Below are 22,392 nucleotides of genomic sequence, written 5' to 3' on the forward strand. Positions count from 1 at the left end.
TTATTTGGTAAATGCCACCTTTCACACACAGACTTATGTCTTAACGTTATCGCACTACAGAGCACTGTCTGTATTTCGTTTTAGTATGGATTTAAAAAGGTCAAGAGGAAAAAATGAACAGCAAAAAAATTTATACAGATTATTTTTTTTTTTTTTTTTGTGCCATGAGCTGCAGTTTTTAACAGTACCACTTTTTTGAAGTCTTGGCTTTTTGGTCACTTTTTATAGCATTTTTTTTTCTGGGATGTGATGTGACCACAAATCAGCAATTTGGGGTTTTTGAATTTTTTTTATCGCATTTATGCTGTTGATAATTAATGGAATAATGTAATAGTTCGGACAATGTCAGTCACTACCGGCAGATATCTGCTCACCCGACCTATGATATACCAGAACATCATGGGTTGGAAACGAAAGTCATAGTTGGACCTCTGGCCTAGATACCAAAACTGAAAGCATCTGGAGATGGGCTGGGGCTTGCATTTGTGAACGCTCGACCTAAGATCTCATCCATATCATGTCTTGCCCACATGTCACCAGTATATAAAAACAACCTGCAAATTCCCAGGTTTAATCGACATTCATTCCATTAATTCTAAGTGGGTATTCTGGCCTATAACTATTAATGGCCTATCCACAGGATATTCCATCAATAGTTGATCGGCTGGTCCCAGTACCCCCCTCTTATCAGCTGCTAAGGCGCCAGAAATAAACAGTGTACGGGAGCTGAAACGCTCGTACTAAAACGAAATGCAGACAGTGCTCTGTAGCGTGATAACGTTAAGACATGTCTGTGTGTGAAAGGTGGCATTTACCAAATAAAGTTACACTCCACCAAGTGTAACTATGGAACAAAGCGTGTGATATAGGTGCCTGCAGCCGCTCCACGTCTGTATTCAATCCACAATATATAACTTCCTCCAAACCTGTGACCGGAGTGTACGGGAGCTGAAACGCTCTTTGTAGTTGTGGTGCTAGGTAACTGCAGAGCAGCTCCCATTCACCTTCTCTGCTTAGGGCTTTACTTCCAGTAAACCTTCTCTGCTTGTGGTTTCAGGTTCTCTGTGAGCTTTTCCAGTCTTCTCCACAGCGTGGGAATTTACCAGCCTCTGGAAACATCTCTGGCTTCATCCGAAGACTTTTTCTGCAGCTGATGTTGGAAGATGAGAAAGTTACCATGTTCCTGCAATCTCCTTGCCCTGTAAGTATCTCTGGCCGCAGTGTCATGACTGTAGGAGCTGTAGATGTCCTGGATATGTTCTGGGTTGAGTCTCTAAAACGCAGTGTACTTTTATTTGAAAAACAAAATCCTGCCAGTTCTATTGCTATTTTGTCACATGGACTGCTGCACTGCATTTTATCTCTTTGCTTTCCTGTTAAAACCTGTAGCATAAGTGATTTTGAGCATTTTTACTCTATATCATTAATGCAGACTAGGCATGTCCCAGACTGAGCTGTCACTGTGCGCACTGACGGTGACGACGCGTTGAGGATGTCATTGGTCATTGCGCATTGCACAGTGTAACGCAGGATGCCACAGGAGCCAGAAGTAGCACGGGCCCCGGGAACAGGTCATTATAAAACAGGTGATGGGGGAGGCAATGGGGCAGCGGCGGCTCTCCTCCAATTGGCTGAGCGCACAGTAGGGGAGTTTCAGGGCTGTAAGCTGAGCCGTTTGAATGTGAGCAGAAACAGAGCCGGTGCCTGCAATCAGCTTCCGCACGGCCTGCGCCCCCCCTCGGTCTCCGTGGTTACATCTGCCGGGTGCCAGTGTGCTGCTGTCAGTGAAGGCAGTAACCCTTTATGTGCCTGCCTCTCACAACCATGTTAGCTATTGTACTGTGTGTCCCTATTCTCACTGCCCTCTTGGAATAAAGTTTACAGCAGTGTGCTGCTGAGAGAAAGCATAGCATTCCTGTGGGTCACTGCTGCTGAGAGGTCCATAAGTCCACATTGTCCACCTGTCCTCAGTCCCTAAATGTTGCACCATAATCTATCAGTGTTTCCTAACCAGAGCACCTCCAGCTGTTGCAAAACTACAACTCCCAGCATGCCCTGATAGCCGTTGGCTTTCCAGACATGCTGGAAATTGTAGTTTTGCAACAGCTGGAGGCACCCCTGCAATTCCACACTGTACATTATAGCTATGTAAGCTGTTTTCCAGGCAGCTGCAGCCGGCTCTCCTATTGGACAGGGGAGAACATGTGGTGAGGATGGGATGGGATAACCACAAGGGAAGGAGCTGTGGGCATCACTTTACTATAATTTATTATAATTTCCTTGGGGGTAGAGGAGGGGGGAGAGAAGCAGCTCACAGGAAGCAGGCGCAGGGGGTCATGGGAAATGTAGTCTTTATGACATGGCTGCTTACTGCTTTGGGTGGCAATTACCAGAGAACGGCTTGACCGTTTTGGACAAGTGAGGTATCTTTGGAAAGGTCTTTTAATGAGCTATCAGATGAGGTAAACTTTTTTTTTTTTTTTTTTAAGTACCAGCAGATGCAGCAGATGTCCTTTAACCCCTTAAGGACTCAGCCCATTTTGGCCTTAAGGACTCAGACAATTTAATTTTTACGTTTTCATTTTTTCCTCCTCTCCTTCTAAAAATCATAACTCTTTTATATTTTCATCCACAGACTAGTATGAGGGCTTGTTTTTTGCACGACCAGTTGTCCTTTGTAATGACATCACTCATTATATCATAAAATGTATGGCGCAACCAAAAAACACTATTTTTGTGGGGAAATTAAAACGAAAAACGCAATTTTGCTAATTTTGGAAGGTTTCGTTTTCACGCCGTACAATTTATGGTAAAAATGATGTGTGTTCTTTATTCTGAGGGTCAATACGATTAAAATGATACCCATTATTATATACTTTTATATTATTGTTGCGCTTAAAAAAAATCACAAACTTTTTAACCAAATTAGTACGTTTATAATCCCTTTATTTTGATGACCTCTAACTTTTTTATTTTTCCGTATAAGCGGCGGTATGGGGGCTCATTTTTTGCGCCATGACCTGTACTTTTTTTTGATACCACATTTGCATATAAAAAACTTTTAATACATTTTTTTAAATTTTTTTTTTTTAATAAAATGTATTAATAAAGTAGGAAATTTGGACTTTTTTTTTTTTTTTTCCGTTCACGCCGTTCACCGTACGGGATCATTAACATTTTATTTTAATAGTTCGGACATTTACGCACGCGGCGATACCAAATATGTCTATAAAAAATGTTTTTTACGCTTTTTGGGGGTAAAATAGGAAAAAACGGACGTTTTACTTTTTTATTGGGGGAGGGGATTTTTCACTTTTTTTTTTACTTTTACATTTTTTTAAATTTTTTTTTTTTACACTTGAATAGTCCCCATAGGGGACTATTCATAGCAATACCATGATTGCTAATACTGATCTGTTCTATGTATAGGACATAGAACAGATCAGTATTATCGGTCATCTTCTGCTCTGGTCTGCTCGATCACAGACCAGAGCAGGAGACGCCGGGAGCCGGACGGAGGAAGGAGAGGGGACCTCCGTGCGGCGTTATGAATGATTGGATCCCCGCAGCAGCGCTGCGGGCGATCCGATCGTTCATTTAAATCGCGCACTGCCGCAGATGCCGGGATCTGTATTGATCCCGGCACCTGAGGGGTTAATGGTGGACGCCCGCGAGATCGCGGGCGCCGGCCATTGCCGGCAGGTCCCTGGCTGCGATCAGCAGCCGGGATCAGCCGCGCATGACACGGGCATCGCTCCGATGCCCGCGGTTATGCACAGGACGTAAATGTACGTCCTGGTGTGTTAAGTACCACCTCACCAGGACGTACATTTACGTCCTGCGTCCTTAAGGGGTTAAGTACCACCTCACCAAGACGTACATTTACGTCCAACGTTGTTAAGGGGATAAGTGATCGATTGACTTAGTAAATTTCTATAAATCTTTTATACCACTGGCTTCTTGAAAATTATTGCGGCAGTAGGTGTACTTTAATATGCCTAAAGATTTGCTACAAAGTAGCAGCATACTGTAAGCGTTAGATGCCAGACCGGTTCCCTGCCCAACAGGTTGTGCTTTGATAGGCTCAAGTGTATGCTAGGCCGAAGTCAGCATAACCATCGGGGCTACTATTATAGGATAAGCCTGATGGTACATGAGCCTGTCAGCTGCTAAAAGACAGGAGCCACTGCTGTGTTTTCCTACTGTACCCTTTTTTTTACTTTACAGGAATATACAGTATTATCAGTACCATGATAGGCACCACTGTGCCATATTGTTAAATACTTATCATTCTGTATTGTATTATATTATAGTATATTTGTGCATCTTTATCTGTGGAGTTTGAGTTGTCAAATACTTGATTATATTGCTGATTAGGACAATAACGGTCCATATTTTTTTAATTTTGGGGAATTTGGTGTACACAAAGTTTGCACATTTGCTATTTTAGTGTTAAAAAATAAAAGTTAAGTTTCCCTTAAAGGGGTTATCCAGGAAAAAACGTTATATATATATATATATATATATATATATATATATATATATATATATATATATATATATATATATAGATAGATAGATATAGACAAAGAATAGTTTCACATTTGCATCTATTACACCATAGCTGTATAGCTCTCCATGTTTTAACTGCATATTCATGTTGCACCTATATCCTTGTGCTGGCAGTGTGCTGCTGCATTCTTCTGTTGCTATATATATATATATATATATATATATTAGTAAGGAGCAGCCGTATTAGTCCAGTGATGCAAGAAGCAAAATCATCGGTAGTTGCAGTATCACGTCACTCGCCATTGCGCACAGCGTAACGCAGGACGCAGCAGGAGCAAGAAGTAGCTTGGGCTCCGGGAACAGGTAATTATAAAACCGCGGATGGGGGAGGCAATGGGGCCGGGGTGCGGGGGTGGGGGGGCAGTCGCGGTGCAGAGGGTGAGGGGGGCGGGGCATTATCGGTTTATCGGCAAGGTAATTGGAGATTGTGGAGAATGGACATTACGTTGGGCCATAAATTGTATAGTATAGCTATAGGACGATAGAATACAGATGAGGTGGGGGGGGGGGGGGCTGGAGAGCAGAGGTGAGAATAGTGATTAAATCAACTGGCTCCAGAAAGTTAAACAGATTTGTAAATTACTTCTATTAAAAAATCGTAATCCTTCCAATAATTATCAGCTGTTGATGTTGTTGTGGTTTTCTGTCTGGCAACAGTGCTTTCTGCTGACATCTCTGCTTGTCTCGGGAGCTGCACAGAGTAGAAGAGGTTTGCTTCTACTCTTGACAGTTCCTGAGAGAAGAGTTATCAGAGAACACTTAGAAAAGAACAACTCAACTTCAGCAGCTCATAAGTACTGAAAGGATTAAGGTTTTTTAGTAGAAGTAATTTACAAATCTGTTTAACTTTGTGGAGACAGTTGATATATATATATATATATAAAAAAAAAATTCTTTGATAACCCCTTTAAGGACCAAGCATTTTTCAGTTTTTGCGCCACCAATTCTACTTTGTCATGACATCAGTCATTTTACCAAAAAATCTACGGCAGAACAGAAAAAAAAAATCATTGTGCGACAAAATTGAAGAAAAATACGCCATTTTGTAATTTTTGGGGGCTTCTGTTCCGACGCAGTAAATTTTTGCGCCGTGATCTGAAGTTTTAATCGGTACCAATTTTGTTTTGATCGCTTTTTATTCATTTATTTCTATGGTAGAAAAAGTGACCAAAAATACGCTATCTTAGAATTTGGAATTTTTTTGCGCGTACGCCATTGACCGTGCTGTTTAATTAACAATATATTTTTTATAGTTCGGGCATTTACGCACGCTGCAATACCACATGTTTGTTTTAATTTTTATTTACACACTTTTTTTTTAAATGGGAAAAGGGTGATTCTGATTTAAATTAGGGAAGGGGTTAATTTTTATTTTTTTTCCTTTTCCTTTTTTTATGCAGTGTTATAGCCCCCTCTAGGGGGTATAATATTGCATACGGATTGCAGGCACTGTTCAATGCATTGCCATAAGAATGCATTGACCAGTGTTTTCTGCTCTTGATTGCTCAAGCCTGGATTTCAGGCTTGGAGCTATCAAAAACCGATCGGACAGCCGGTAACAAAGTGAGACACCACCTGCTGTCCTCTCAGCGGTTTGGGATGCCACGATTTCACCGCTTCACATATCAGGAGCGCATCTTTTTTGTTTGCACTTAGGTGCTTATTCTTTATTGGAATTACTATTGGCATTACGGTAATCTCGCTAGAGAGACAGTTACATGTGGCCTGTACCTCACACACGTGTTTTTTTCAATTTAAACTTTTTATTTCAAGTTTTCATGTGAACAGCAAATATAACACAGTACATAGAGCAAAAAATTTCGCATAACCGTAATGCAAGTACGTTCAACCGCTAATGTCAAAGTACAAAGACATGGTTGTTATACAGTGAATCGTGTGGGTTGACGTTACACGAGGCAACATGGTATTGAGTCCACACTAGCGCAATAGGCAATGCAAAATATTACTGTTATCAATAAGATAAAATAATAATAAAAAAAGTTAGTGTCATAACAACCAGAAAGGAAAGGGAGGAGGAAGGTGGTAGAAGAGGAAAGAAAGAGATAGAAAAAGGAAGAGAAGAAGGGTGGGGGGGGAGGGGGGAGAATAAGGCAAGAGAGGGGTCAAAGAGTAAGACGAACAAGAATAAGAGTACCTCTCGGACGAGACAGCCTCCAGACCTCCACGAAACCCAGTCGATGTCGGCAGCCTATGTGTTATGTAGGAAGGGGGGGGGGGGAGGGAGATGGGAGAGGGGACCTTTGTGCAGTAAGGAGGGGGGGGGGGGGGGGAGTTCCTCAGTGTTAGAGAGAGCGAATGACCACCGAACTAATCTGTGAGATGCACAGCAGTAAAATCTGAAGATGACTGGAAAGCCGTCCAGGGATGCCAAAACGCAGTATAACGAGATGAGCGATTGTATGCGGTGGCTGTGAGCTCTTCCATTCTGTGGATGTGGGTGACTTTGCCAGGATGATACGTTAGGTGGAGTGGTTGATTTCCACAGTCTTGGTATAACTGACCTCGCTGCTAGCAATATATAGGCAATCAATCTAGAGGTGGCAGTGGGTATGGAGAGGGGGGAGGAGGAGTATGGATAGAAGCATAATTTCTGGCGTAGGGTCAAGGCGTACGGACGTGATATGGGCTATAAGGCTTAGGACATTGGACCAAAAGGTAGACAGAGAGGGACAGGTAAGCTAAATATGAATCATGGTACCTTTGCCTGAGGAACAGCGCCAGCAGAGATCCAAAACTCCCGGGTAGAATGTCGCCAAAAGAGATGGGACCCTATACCATCGCGTCAAGATTTTATAATTGGTTTCTTGCACTTTACAGGACAGGGAAGACTTGTGGCAGTTTTTAATTGCTTTGTGCCAGTCCTTATCAGCGATGGAATTACCTAATTCCCTTTCCCAACCCACTCTGAAGGGAAGGGGTCGCCTTGACGACTCCCCCAGGAGAAGAGCATAGAGATGACTGACTACACAGCAAGGGGGACGAGGGGAAACACACAGGCGTTCAAAGTCGGTCAGAGGACGATGAAGGTGGAGCTAGCTTTTCATAGAGTGGAAATAGTGCGTTAGTTGTGCATATTGGAATAGGTGAGCGGGAGTAGGGCCCGTGTCTGAAAGTATATCAGTAGGGGGTTTAACCGAGGACCCGTCCAGGAGATTAAAGAAGGTAGTCCCTTGGCCTCGGCGAAAGGTCAGGAAATGGCTATTAGCAAGAGTCGGGGCAAAGGTGGGATTATCAAAGAGTGGAGTCAGGGGGCCCACCTGGTGGAAAGATGTCAAGCTTCGATAGATAGTTTACGTGCACGATGTATGGATTAAAGTACTGGAGGAAGGGCTGAGGGTCGGGAAAATGAAGATGGAGATTAAGGGCGCCACAGAAACGCCATCAAGTTACTCCTCACCGACAAGCCTTCCAGTTCCACCCATTGTTTATTAACACGGTGGTGGCAACAATCCAGGACCCTAGTCAACACGGTCGCCAGGTAATATGAGTGGTAATCGGGAAGAGCGAGGCCTCCTTCACTCTTTCTCCTGACGAGTACATGGTTGGCCACCCTAGAGGGCCTTCGGGCCCATAGAAAGCTCGATCGTATTGATTGTAATTCCCCCAAAAAATGTTCGGAGAAGATGGACCGGTATACATGAGAAAAGGTAAAGGGTCTCGGGAGTGCATTCATCTTCATGATGTTCACTCTGCCCAGCCACGAGAAATCTTTCCTTTCCCATCAAGAGAGGTCTCCCTTCAGGGAGTGGAGGAGGGGAAGCTGAGTTTGTATGCTTCCGATAATACGGCCGGCACACGAATTCCCAAGTACATCAGGGAGGAGGTGTTCAATTTAAAGGGGTATGTGTCTCGGAGGTGATGTAACATGGAAATGGGTATAGTCGGGTTCAGGGCTTCACATTTGGCATGATTTAACTTATAATTACTTACTTGGGAAAAGTGTTTGATTGTGAACATAAGAGACTAAAGTGAGGTCAGAGGGGAGGAAATATAGAGCAAGAGGTCGTCTGCAAACGCTGAGCATTTGTAATGGCGTGAGCCTACAGTCAGTCCTCTAATATCAGGATTCTATCAGGATGTCTATTAATAGATGCTCCATACAAATCACGTATAGGAGGGGGGAAAGCGGGCAGCCCTGGCACGTGCCATTACGGATGTCATAGGGTTTGGAGAGACAACCGTTAACTCTAACTTGTGCATGGGAATATAGAGCCATTATGCATGAAAGCATGTTTGTCTTTATGCCAATTTGGGACAAGGCAGCAGACATGTAGCCCCAATCCACCATGTCAAAGGCTTTTTCAGCGTCCAGAGAGAGAAGAAAGAGCGGAGAATTATGTTTGTGGGCATAGTGTATAACCGAGAAGGTACGGGAGGGTGTTGTCCCTCGCTTCTCTGCCTTTTACAAAGCCTACCTGGTCAGGGTGTATTAGGGAAGGCATGTGTGCAGACAATCTATTGGCTATCAGCTTGGCGAATAGTTTGGCATCAGAGTTAATTAGGGAAATGGGGCGATAGTTGGGGCATAGTAGTGGATCTTTTCCGCTTTTTGGGAGAACAGTAATAGAGGCACGTAGGAATGAGGGGGGGGGGAGGGGGGTGTGAGTCCACAGATATGGAGTTGAAGGCCGCCATGAGAATAGGAGATAAGTTGGGATGTAGGATTTTATAGAATTTGGCTGTGTAGCCATCCGGTCCAGAACTCTTCCCGGGTAGCATGGAGGAAATGGCAGTCTCCAAGTCCATAGGAGTGAATGGGCTTTCCAGGTCGCTTATTGTCGTGGCATCTAGTTGAGGACGTGTTTTTTTTACCCTGTAAATGTTACATTAAAAGTACATTCTTGTGGATTGGTTGTGTCTTTATCAGAAATTATCAGTAATGGATATGTTATGTTTCTTACAGTTGTACAAAGGCAGAATCAATGCTACAAGTCACATCATCCAACATCCCATGTATGGAGCAGGACACAAGTTCCGCACCCTCCACCTGCCTATCTCTACCACGCTGGCAGAACTACTTGACAGGGTCTCTGGTAAGGAGATGTTTTGTGTTTTTGTTGAGTTTTTTTGTTGAGTTTTTATTTTATTTTTACTTTTTTAGGATAAATCTGTTAAGATTCATCTTTCCTTTTTATTTTAGGGCAGACATCCACTACAACTGCAGGTTAATACATGCTTTTTTGCTTCTATTAAGTGTGTCTTTATTATCTTAGTATACCCAAAGATATGCTTGTTTTTGCTTGTTAAAGGGGTAATCCAGTCTTATAAAGGAATAGCGTATTGCTAGGATTTGCTGTTACTTTATGACCAGTGTCTGTTTGACCATTCACTGATCCTAAAAGTGAAAAAGTTGGAGAGGTGGTGTAGTGCTGCCATCCCCTTTCACTGTTTTCTCCTGAACAGCAGAGTTCTGGCTGCCTGCTGTTTATGGTGCGGCATCACGTTTATATTCATGTGAATGAGGCTAGTTGCAGTTCCCCACACTGTTAGATAATAGTAAGCACTGCTTTACAGGAAACTAGCAAAAAAAAAAAGAGAGAGAGAGCATGTATACAGACTGCTCCTCACTACAAATGTAATGATGTTCTGCCGAAAAGATTGATGAGACATAGGGCTACACCAGTGCTGTGGACCCTCTGTAAAGCCTTTATTCATATTGTCAGTAGGGGACCCTGAGGTTGGACCCCCAGAAGTCATAAAGTAATGGCACATCCTAGCAATATGTCTTCACTTTATAAAACAGGAAAAAAAAAAACTAAAAACTTTCAGGTCCATATGGTTAATATCAGGTTTTTGAGTACCAAGAAGAAAATAATCTTATAACAATATGTACTGCCAGAATTGGGATGGGGCTCCAAGTCTGTGACCGGCTCCCATGTGTCATTTATAATACTGGGGTTGCTTTATGTAGTGGCACACATCTGAACCCTATATGAAATTGGTGCCGGAGTAATGACAATAAGGCTGTTCACATTTTGGAATCTCCAGCCGCAAATTCCGAGAGCAGCTGGCACCAACTAAAACCGTCCCCATAGACAATGCCGTCAAAATAGCAGGACTTTAGCAGAGAAAAATGCTGCACGTAAGTTTTTTCCGCTCAAATATTGAAAAACAGACGCTGACAGAAAACCAGATGGGCCCAATTCAAGTCACTGGGATCTGTCTGTCTGGTCATGCAATTAATCGTCCAGCTCAGTTTTTTCTGCCAGGAACAGGCTCTGTGACAGAGCTCCTGAACAGAGCTCAGACGTAGATGTGAACGATTCCTAAAATGCAAACCGAGGAAAAAATCTTCATTTCATAGACTCCAACAATAAGACCTGATTTTCGGAGTATAGAGTTTTGCCTACTCACGGCTTCTTCCAGGTCACTACAGGCATGACCAATTGTAAAGGTGAATAGTTATTCTCTCAGCCCTTAAATACAAAAAACGTTATATTTCATCTAGATGTCCATTAACCCCTTAACGCCATAGGACGTTAATATACGTCCTGGTACTTAACATACCAGGACATACATATACCCAAAAATGCCGTACATGTTTCATCACCGAACTCATTGCCCCGTAACCTCTGAAGACATCACTCTGTTAACGAAACCTTATAGGGGGGGGGGGCTTGGTAAAGTGTTTTTTAAACATCCGCACTAAACACTATTGTTTACTGTGTGTCCTGCAAGTGTGTCCTGGATATTGGTTATATATAGTGTACGCCTGTAGAGGGACAATTAACAATGATATGTAGTAATGGCATGGTGCTGGGTTTTTAACGTTTCTTTTGCTCATATTATTTTGAATGCAAATCTGGTATATTTTAATATTTTTGTGGGTATATAATCTGTCCTTTGGTGGCCCAAAGTAGGTCTCCTTCTGTATCCCCCTTCTGTGTCCTTGGAGGGACCACTGCCACTGCAAGACTGCTTCCTTGCAAGAGGACACGTGTTATATTTCAATTTTCTAAGAATGTAATCTCAAAGAAGGCAGTGCCCCATCGCTTAATCTGTCTACAGTCTTTCCAGTCTGTCAAGCAGACGGTGCTTCTCTTTGCCACCTGATGTGGACTTGGCATTGCTCCTGGCTTTTTACCTCTTCCTGGTTTAGTAAAGCCTATTCTGCTTGGGCCTCCACTCCTTGCTGCTGACGCCCCACAGGAGGACATTATGGATCTTGCTTTTCAGCTCCTCCATGCCTCAGTCTTCCTCTGTGAGGCCTCCTTGTTGTCTTCCTGTTTTGCCAGTCATGCCACAGCTAACTCTGTGGCCATCCGGTGTTCCATCTGGCTTAAATCGTGGGTGGCAGACATGGCAACCAAGAAGGCTAAATCTTACTGGCCTTTTTTTTCAGGGTTCTGGCTCTTTGATGAGCACTTGGATAAACTTATTTCTGAGGCTTCGGTGGGAGTACTTCCCTTCCAAAGAATTGTCCCAAGTGCCAGTGGCATTCTGGTTGTGCCAAGGGATTTTAGCTGCTTTTGAGGCTTTTTTACGAAGCCAGCCATGCAGCCTTCCTGACAGTCCTGCTCTAAGGGTCCCAAGCCTTCCATCTCAAAATCTTCTTCTGCCTGAAATTCTGCCCTCATTTTACTCGAGTAAAGGTCGGCTTCTCTCCTTCAGGGAGGTTTGGTCTGCCCACAAGAACGATAAAATAGGTTCTAGAAGTGGTATTGTCGGGATACCTGATCGGGTTTTCTTTTTTTCCTCCAGACCAATTTTCCCATAAAGGATTACGTCTCCTTCGCAAGCTTTTTCCTACGACAATCACAACTTACTCTGAGATTGTAAGTGTTCAGATGTTCTACTTAACCCTTTTCACGGTTCTAAAAAAGGATGGCTCAGTCAGGCCTTTCCTGGACCTTAAAAGGCTTAATCAATTTGTTCACATCTGGAAGTTTCAGATGGAGTCCTTGCAATCTGTGATCTGGCCCTTGGAACAAAGCAAATAACTTAAGTTAATTTATATCAGGGATGTGTACCTGCACGTCCCAATTGCCAGCTCTTACCAGCGTTTCCTTTGTTCTGCGGTTTGTTCTCTGCATTTCCAATTCAAAGCCCTGTTCCCTTGGTCTCACCTCAGCTTCCAGGGTCTTCACTAAGGTCCTGGCTCCGCACCAAGGGAGTTGCTGTGATTCTATCCTTGGATGATCTCTTGGTAAAGGCAATCCGAGATCTTGTTGTTGCCGAGGTCTTGTGGTTTTTCTTAGTCATCCAGACCATGCTCAAGGCTTGTAAACGGCAGTCTGCCACAATCTACCACTTTGTGTGGAAACCTTTTTTTAAGTGGTGTAACCACTATGCCTTCTCCCCTCAGGTGAAGACCTTTTTGCATGGCGTAGATTATTGTGCCCCTCCCTTTTTTTCTCCAGTGGTGTGCAGCGATCATAATATGGTTCTTAACTCTCTTTAGGGTTTGAGCAGCATTACTCTGCATCTTTCTTTGAAGGCCATTCTTCCTATGGCTAGCACTTCCATCCATAGGATGTCTGAGCAGGTGGTACATTCTTGCAAGTCCCTGTACCTGGCTTTCCACAAGGTGGTAGTAAAACTGGTCCCTTTCTTCCTTAAAGCGTACCTGTCATAGTGCAAAAAAGAAAAATGTTACTCAGGACCCAATCCTGATCATGTGCATATGATTTTTATGTGTCTAGGACCTATATATCCAGAGATATAAGCATTTATCTTCTGGTGAGTTATTTTTCATTGTGCAGGCTGGAGGGGGCGTGTCAGTCTGTCTCCCTCACAGGAGCAAGCCTGGGCAGTCAGCCAATCAGTACTCTCTACTCTGTAACCCTTTCCTCTCTGGTTTTATGCTGTCATGTGTCAGAGGAAGATGCTTGGAGCTTGCCTGCAGTAATCAGAAGACATTATGGTGAATTCATAACAGGATAAAATGTATTAAATATAAGAATAGTTCTTTATAAAATTAGTGCAAGGATTTTTTAGATAAAAGTACAGCATTTTTATGAATACATGTTCTATCTGTTTTATCTTCTCCTATTAAAGCTGGATGCTAATCAGCATAGCTGTCACTATGTGTGTCATTCATCTTTCACATACTCCTGAATGTCTGATCAACTTCCTTGTCATTCAGGAGTCCGAGAAAGCTTTGACTATTTCAGCATGCTGGGAGTTGTAGTTTAGTAACAACTGAAGCTGCAATGTTTGTAAATAACTGTGTTAGAGCAGTGTTGCCTCCAGCTGTTGTAAAACTACAGCTCCCAGCATGTCCGCACATCCTTTATCTGTAGTTTAGCATACACAATAGAAATCTCCTATACTGGATACCGGTATGCTTTACAGCCGGTATCCAGTAGGCTGTAAGATCTAGACTAGTCTGTCTGGCTAAAAGACAGGCGACCCCTAGTGGTGGCTATTTTGAGCTTGAATTTCAGGTGAAAATTAAAAAAATTTTTAACACGTGTATATTGTGAAATGTCATATTATAAGTCCTGCAATATATGAACAATGACTGTGCCTCTTTGAGTGTTGTCTACTGTCCACTTTCCACATCGAGAACATTGTTCTCTCCTACTTTTGCCCATCCCACTCCCATCCTCTATATTTGACACTTCATTGCCTAGACATTGTATAGGCAATTAGAGTTAATCTAGTTATGACTGTGTCCTTACAACGATCTGATTTGTTTTTTCGGAGGGTTCTCGCAGGTGCCTTCTTTTAAAGGGCACCATCGGTCGTTGGATCCGGTCTGCCATCCTGCAGACCTACCCAAGAAAGGTGCTTGATTTACTCGTCCATGCAGCCACTGAGGCTACAAACACTGCATTATCATGCCCCATCAAAGTATGTGTCACTATGTTCTGACTACCATCTTACACATGGTCTCTGGTCTGATGGTACATTGTTTCTTTAGCTATTGTAGATGCCTCTCCTTGGGACAGATGCTTCAGCATCCTTCCTCTTTTTTTCAACGCTCCTGTGTTGCTCTCCTCTTGACCACTTGGGTCATCTAAGGGCATTAGTATCCCCTTGCAACCTTTATCCCAAGTCCTTCCAGGTTGTTTCAGGATGGAGTGGTCTTGTAAGGCTCGATTTACCTAGGTCTGTTGCTGAGTTTTGGTCTGCCACTGTAGTTTTTTTTTTTATGTTTCTCTCTGTTGGCTGTTCTACCACCCTGATGGCCAATGGTCCTGTCTGTTTTTGCAGGCTCCTTTTTCTGTCCTCCTCTCCTATGATAAGGAGTCTCTCTTCTCTACTGGCACAGATTGTTCCTATATCTAGCCTTTTTTTTCTCTTTTCTATCCTTTTGGTTATTGAATGACTTGTCTGGTTCTCCCTCTAGTCATCACTCTGGTCCTTGACCACTTAGTCGCTTTCAACCTGGTCTCTTGTCATCTGTGCGGATTTTGTCCTTGGCGTATGCACTCTGGGCATACACTTTTTCCTACCCCACTTGGGGTTCACTACCATCCAGTTGACTTTCTTCCAGTTGTCTTCCTCCTGATAATGCTATATTATCTACCTTCCCCCTCAGGGACTGCTTTTGGATAGCTCAGTCTTCTGCTTCCCCCAATGATATGAGTGTTGGCTTCATATGTTACTCCTGCTGCTTGTGTACAAACTGATTAGCTCATTGTCTGCAGGGAGGGGGTATAGGTATAGGCTGTGGTGAAAGAGCTAAAATGTTTTTTCGCAAAACAAGGATTTTACAGGTAAGTAATATAAAAAAACATTTATGCACTCATAATATGGATGAAATCCTGGCCCAGCAGCAACCATTATAGTGATCTAGCCATATGGCACCTGCAAAAATACATCTGTACTGTACTCGTGTGAATAAGGCCTCAGGTAGTACAATTGCAGTAGATTTTTTCGCAGCTATTAACAGTAAGTGGATCAGATTAAAAAAATAAAACATCCACATGTACTGAAAACATTTTACTTATGAAATTAAAGCTGGCAAACTCTATGGTAATGTCATTTTATTCACAGCGGGTTTTGCCCTTTTTACAGCAAAACACATGCGGATTTGTGGCAAATCCATGGCAAAAAGATTTCACTGTGTCTGGACTGGGTGCCCTTACACCTTAAATACCTGTCTGATAAATGCTTTTTCAATGAACAGCTATCTTTTCTTTTAGATCCCTATACAAATGGCTCTGTTACTTACAGTGGGATGTGGGTAGTAAACTGCTGCGAGACCTCTTATCTCCTGTGGAAACACACGATCATGCATGTTAGCATCCAACATGTTAATCCAAGATAGGGTAGGAAGGATAGGGGATAAGATGTCTGATCGCAGGGGTCCCGCGATCTCCGGTGCGGCATCCGTGCATGGAGTGAATTCCACTCCGTGCCGGATGACTGGCCCCTACGCCCCCTCCGTTCATGTCTATCGGAGGAGATGAGACGGTTAGTACTTAGCAGTCACGCCTCCTTCCATAGACCTTAATGGAGGGGTCGTGGCATGATGTCACCAACACGGGAGCTCCAAACTTCCGTGTTCGAGCCACAGCTGCTGCCGTCCTGGAGATCGCAGGGGGTCCCCAGGGGCGGGACAGTCAGACATCTTATCCCCTTTACCTTTTTTTTTTTTTAGCCTATATGGCTAGGGAAATCTATGTGTGGACATCTATTTACATGGCACTATTTAAAATGCTATAGTTTTTGTAGAGTTTACAAATGTGGAAAGCCATCTTTAGAACAGTTCTTTACATTTGCTTTTTTGAAAGGGCTTTCCAAGCAGAAACTCCTCTCTTGACCAGGCAACCCCTCTTAGATTAAAACAGGTTCTCTATTAATAGAATTATTTCGCCCTTTCAGAATTCAGTATGTTGTGCATGGTAATACTGGTGTCTGAGGTCTCTCAATTGTATATTGAGTATTTTACATTACCCTACGGAATCTACCTTGTTCTTTTATATAATTATATTAATATCATATCCACGGTGCTTTCAATTGCTGCATCACGTCTGGGGCTGACAAAGTACTATTGGAAAGGCTTATTCAATGACATAAATTTTTAATATAAATGTCTAGACTGGTGATAAAGTAACCTACCGAGAACTATTATTGTCCATTAAAGTTAATAATGTGGAAGAGAAGCAGCAAAGTTTCATCTCTGTCCCATCTTAGACATTAAACATATTGTGAGGCTGAACCTTTTGACCCACCCAGTTATGATATTCATCTTTTCCCTATTTCAGGTATTGCGCGTAGCCTATTACTTTCCCATTGAGACTTAAACAGTAAAGTCTCCTCTTAAATGCCTGCCTATAACATAGACATCTATCCTGCTTGGGAGAATCCTGCAATGATTGGGTTTTGGTGCTTTTATATATTTCACCCATGCAACAAAAAGAAGTATTGATCAGGAAGAAAGGTGTGTGTGCGCTCACATATAGATAATTGGGGAGAGATGGTTACATATATATCTAAAGAAACATTCATTCTATTTACCTGCCCAGAAGCCAGACAAACTTCTAAATATTATATTGTCTCGAGGAGACTAAGGCTCCTTTCACACTACAGTTTTCGTCCTGTAGGTGACATCTGTTAGGAAGATAGCTGGAGAAAAATGCATGACACAAATCATAATCATAACTAAACTTAGAATGGATGTTAGATTAATCCCATTCAAGTTAATGGGATCCTCTTTGCCTGTTAAAACTCCCGTTTTTCTCCGTAACAAGAACAGTCATAGTGTGAAAGGAGCCTTAAGACTGCATTTGTCTGCAGGTTGTATGTGGTTTTGCAGCTCAGTTCCGTTAAAGTGATTAGGGCCAAGTTGTATTACCACACACAACCTGCAGACAGGTTTGGTGCTGCTTTTTAACCCCTTAAGGACCAAGCCCATTTTGACCTTAAGGACCAGGCCAGTTTTATTTTTGCGTTTTTGTTTTTTCCTCCTCGCCTTCCAAAGTCCATAACTCTTTTATATTTCCATCTACAGACCCATATAAGGGCTTGTTTTTTGCGTGACCAATTGCACTTTATAATGATACCTCTCATTTTACCCAAAAATGTATGGCGAACCCAAAGAATAATTTTTTTTAGGGAGGACATTTAAATGAAAACCAAAATTTTGCACACTATTCTGTGGGTCAATACTATTAAAATGATACCCATGGCTAGATACTTTACTATTTTTGTACTGCTTAAAAAAATCTCAAACTTTTTGTACAAAATCAGTAATATAAAATCGCCCTATTTTGACCACCTATAACTTTTTCATTTTTCCTTATATGGGGTGGTATGAGGGCTCCTTTTTTGCGCTGTTATCTGTACTTTTTATTGATGCCACATTTTCCTGTATAAAACTTTAGACCACTTTTTATTTAAAAAAAAATAATATTTGGGAATAAAATGACAAAAAAGCAGCATTTTTGGACTTTTTTAAATTTACGCCATTCACCATACAGGATCATTAACGTTATATTTTGATAGTTCAGACACACACACGGCAACACCAAATTTGTTTATATTACATTTTTTTATGTTTTTTGGGGGTAATATGGGAAAAAGGGACAATTTTTTTTTTTATTAGGGGAGGGTATTTTTAACTTATTATTTTTGTTACTACTTTTTTTTTTTTTTTACACTTATGTCCCCGTAGGGGACTATCAATAGCAATCAGTTGATTGCTAATACTGTTCAGTACTATGCATAGGGCAGATCACTGATCAGTATTATCGGCTATCTTCTGCTCTGGTCTGCTCGATCTCAGACCAGAGCAGAAGATGCCGGGAGATCACAACATTTGAAGGGTTAATGGCGGACATCCGCGCAATCGCCGATATCGGCCATTACTGGCGGGTCCCCGGGACCTGCAGAGTATGATGCGAGCACCGCTCCGATGCTCGCGATCATAAACGGGATGTAAATGTACGTCCTGGTGTGCTAAGTACCACCGTACCAGGACATACATTTATGTCCGTGGTCGTTAAGGGGTTAAAGAAATTGGCTTTAATTCTTGGAGTCCCCATTGATCTGCTGATTGACGGTGCACAGCATTGGAGTGAGTGCTGCAAGCACTGAATTGATTGCTAGACACAGTATTTCTATACCTGGTACTGCAGTTCATCACAGCTCAGTCACATTTAAAGGAGTACTCTGGTGCAGAGTCCTCCGGCTCCATCCTGCGCGGGCTGCAAAATAAATTAAAATAAACCATCCCTCACCTTCCTGGGTTCCCGCAGAGCGCCACTACTACTGATCGGTCCTCCAGTCCATCTTCTTCATACTTCCGTGTCTAACGAAGGGTCACATGGCGCTCAGCCTATTATGGGCCGAGGCAGAACATTGCGGCGGCCGGTGATAGGCTGAGCGCCATGTGACGCTTCGTTCACACGGAAGTATGAAGAAGATGGACCGGAGGACCGATCAGCTGTAGTGGCGCTCCGCGGGAACCCAGGAAGGTGAGTGATGGTTTATTTTGCAGCCCGGGCAGGACGGAGCAGGGATACCCTCCACCAGAGTACTCCTTTAAGAGAATAGCACTGAGTTTTGTGTAGTACCAGGTGCAGCCACTACAGAGGTACCTAGCTTGGTTTGGTAGTAAAATACAGTGCTCACACTCCTGATTGATAGGGCTGCTGAGACTCTGGCCCCTATCAATCTGATATTGGCCCTCAATATAAAGCCCCAGAAAACTAATTTAAAGGGAACCTGTTATGTAGAAAATGCAGTGCAGATTGAAGACAATTGGTCAGTGTTTCCCAACCAGGGTCCTCCAGCTGTTGCAAAACTACAACTCCCAGCATGCTGGGAGTTGAAGTTTTGCAACAGCTGGAGGCACCCTGGCTGGAAAAAACTGCGATAGGTTATGGAGCAGGAAGACCAGAGTACATTATTAACACATTTGTGGCAAATATTCGATGTGTATATAGCATTGTAATTGTTTATACCTTTGCTTATTCTGCACTTAGGAGTCCAGTGGAAAGGGGGGGGGGGGGGGTTATTTTTCAGTGATTGACAGACTTAATAATGCATCTACATTACCAGTACCAAACGTTATGCTAAGAGTTCCTGCAGGGCAGCCGCAAGGAGTCTACTCTCTTTGTCTGAATAGGGCCATATTCTATGCTTCCCTTTACACATTAATTGCAAAAATATATGTTTAGCTGTCTGCAGACACTGCTAGCGAGAGTTATAGAGCTTACCGCATACAAATTTATTGAATTCGGTTGGAGCTGTATAAATTATTCCTAGACGATCCCTACTAGTGGTGACTGCAGACAACCAGACTTGTATAAATAATATGGCTACACTGTAGATTTGGTGCTTTGTATCAGAAAAGTGTGCTGTAACACATTTAAACTTATGCAGTGCAATTTATTAAAATATTATTAAAAGATGGACGTTCATTTTTCATCGGACGAGAGCCATAACAGCTCTTTTTACTGTTCCTGAGCTCTGCTCTCTCCGGCTTTATTCAGTCTATAGAGCGGCAAAGTCAATTCACTCGGTCATTATTTATCATGTCATTACTGTCTAGCGTCGGACAATTAAATGGATGGAAGTCAAGTGTTTTGCATTTGTTATTTCGTTCTACAAGAAATGGCGATGCATTCTGTAATAGCCGGGTTTGCCCTCTGAGTCATGTCCATGAAAATGTCACCGATAAAACTAACTGCTGCTTAGTGAGCGAAGAAGTCTGCTCAGAAAAGCGTGATTATTGGCTCAAAATATCTAAATTCCTAAAATGTTTCCAATGTCAAGGACAGAATGTTTATAGACAAGGCCTCTTGTGATGCACGTCTATGTGCATAAGTGATGGATTTAGCATCCGCTAGGTGCACAGATATTGCAAGCAATGATTCTTGCATTAATAAATCTTTCATATTGCTTTGTCTATTACAGAAAGTGCTGCTTATAAATGGATACACCTTTTTGTCACCTTCCTTATATACAGTCATGGCCATAAATGTTGAAATGTTTCAAGAAAATGAAATATTTTCCACAGAAGAGGATTGCAGTAACAAATGTTTTGCTATGCACATGTTTATTCCCTTTGTGTGTATTGGAACTAAACCAAAAATGGAAGCAAAAAAAGCTAATCTGACATAGTCACACCAAACTCCAAAAATGGTCTGGACAAAATTATTGGCACCCTTTCAAAATTGTGGTTAAATAATATTGTTTCAAGCATTTGATGCTCCTTTAAACTCATCTGGGGCAAGTTACAGATGTGGGCAATATAAAAATAACACCTGAAAGCAGAGAAAAAGGAGAGAAGTTCACTTAGTCTTTACTTTGTGTGTCTGTGTTTGCCACACTAAGCATGGACAACAGAAAGAGGAGAAGGGAACTGTCTGAGGACTAGGTCGCGGTGTGGTGCAGCGGTGTGGTGCAGCGGGTCGGGGGGGCGTTCGCGGTGCGGGGCATTATCGGTATTGGCAAGGTAATTGCCGATACCGATAATGCCCAAAATCGTGATTATCGGGCGATAATATCGGCCATACCGATAATCGGTCGATCCCTAATCTCAAGGTTACAAGTCCTTTTCCAGAGATCTAGATTTGCCTTTTTCCACAGTGTGCAACATTATGCCGCTGCCCCTTCTCTCCCCCTGGCTGTCGGCGCCGCTTCTCTCCCCCTGGCTATCGGCGCCGGTACCGATAGTCAGGGGGACAGAACGGGCAGCGGTGCCGATTGCCAGGGGGAGAGAAGGGCCGGCAGCAGGGCTCTAGACCTCAGGAAAGGCAGGGGGAGAGAAGCGGGCAGCGACGGCCTCTCTCCCCCTGCCTTTCCTGGTGGTGTATCGGGGTATACACGCGCACACACGCACCCTCATTTTACCATGGATATTTGGGTAACAAACTTTTTTTACCCAAATATCCTTGGTAAAATGAGGGTGCGTGTTCTAGGCCGGTGCTTGGTATACCCCGATAAATACGGTGTGTGTATATATATATATATATATATATATATATATATATATATATATATACTTTAATATATATATATATCTCACATGTAGTTACACCTATCCTATTAGGGATGCAGGCTACAAGGTGTGATTCTACAAACCAATTTACTTATTATACCTCATTGACACAGACTTCAGAGCAGTGTGTTCCAAACAGTGTGCCACCAGCCGTTGCAAAACTACAGCTCCCAGCATGCCCAGACAGCCTTCGGCTGTCCGTACATGCTGGGAGTTGTAGTTATGCAACAGCTGGTGGCACACTGTTTTGAAAGGACTGCTTTAGGGTATGTTCACATAGCAGAATGTCAGTGTGGAATCCACTGGAGTAATCCTCAAGGACATTCCGCTGCATCAAAGTCCCGTTGGTTTCAATGGAATTCTTCTGCACTTTGCACACAATGGAATTTTCCCGATCCTGGCGTCCGCAGAAAGAATATACATGTCTATCCTTTCAGCGGATTTCACTCAGAACTGCTTTGCTGCCTTTGAGACAATGCATTTACGAGCTACCCTAACGTCAGCCGGAACTTTCAAATGTGCAGAATTACTGTGTTTTCCAGGTGGACATTTCACATATTATACTACCGTATAAACAAACATTTAGAGAGATGTTGTTTGAGCAGCTGTGCCCTCAGTGATGACCAATTTATGGTAAATCCTATTCAGGTTCACATTTAGTTTATTTTTAATTTATTTTTAATACCCTCGACTGCTATGCATCCATTTATTTACCACTAGGGGGAGCTCACTGCTTATGGATTAATATAGCCATCGTACAACTAAAAAACCATTAAAATCATGTGCCAGAAGTTCCCCCTAGTGGACGATGCTGGCAGGCATCAAGTTATATACCCAATGGCTGTTTCAGTGGAGCTAGAAAAACAGTAGAATGAAAGAGCAGTGAAGTAAGCGGTGAG

The 22,392-nt window shown here is 42.7% G+C and overlaps 1 protein-coding gene across 7 annotated transcripts in view; it reads left to right on the forward strand.

Annotated features, from left to right (window-relative positions):
• The window catches only part of BIRC6 (baculoviral IAP repeat containing 6), a 338,837-nt gene that overhangs the window by 182,446 nt on the left and 133,999 nt on the right, over positions 1–22,392 (forward strand). For 6 of the 7 annotated variants that reach the window (XM_056567403.1, XM_056567397.1, XM_056567396.1 and 3 more), the window contains exons 56-58: positions 1,058–1,201; positions 9,497–9,626; positions 9,734–9,757. In XM_056567403.1, coding sequence (XP_056423378.1) covers positions 1,058–1,201; positions 9,497–9,626; positions 9,734–9,757 — 298 coding nt within the window. The remainder of the gene's footprint in view (positions 1–1,057; positions 1,202–9,496; positions 9,627–9,733; positions 9,758–22,392) is intronic. The other variant, XM_056567399.1, reaches the window with a different exon arrangement.

The sequence above is a fragment of the Hyla sarda genome, chromosome 3 (genome assembly GCF_029499605.1).
Source record: "Hyla sarda isolate aHylSar1 chromosome 3, aHylSar1.hap1, whole genome shotgun sequence".
NCBI lineage: Eukaryota > Metazoa > Chordata > Amphibia > Anura > Hylidae > Hyla > Hyla sarda.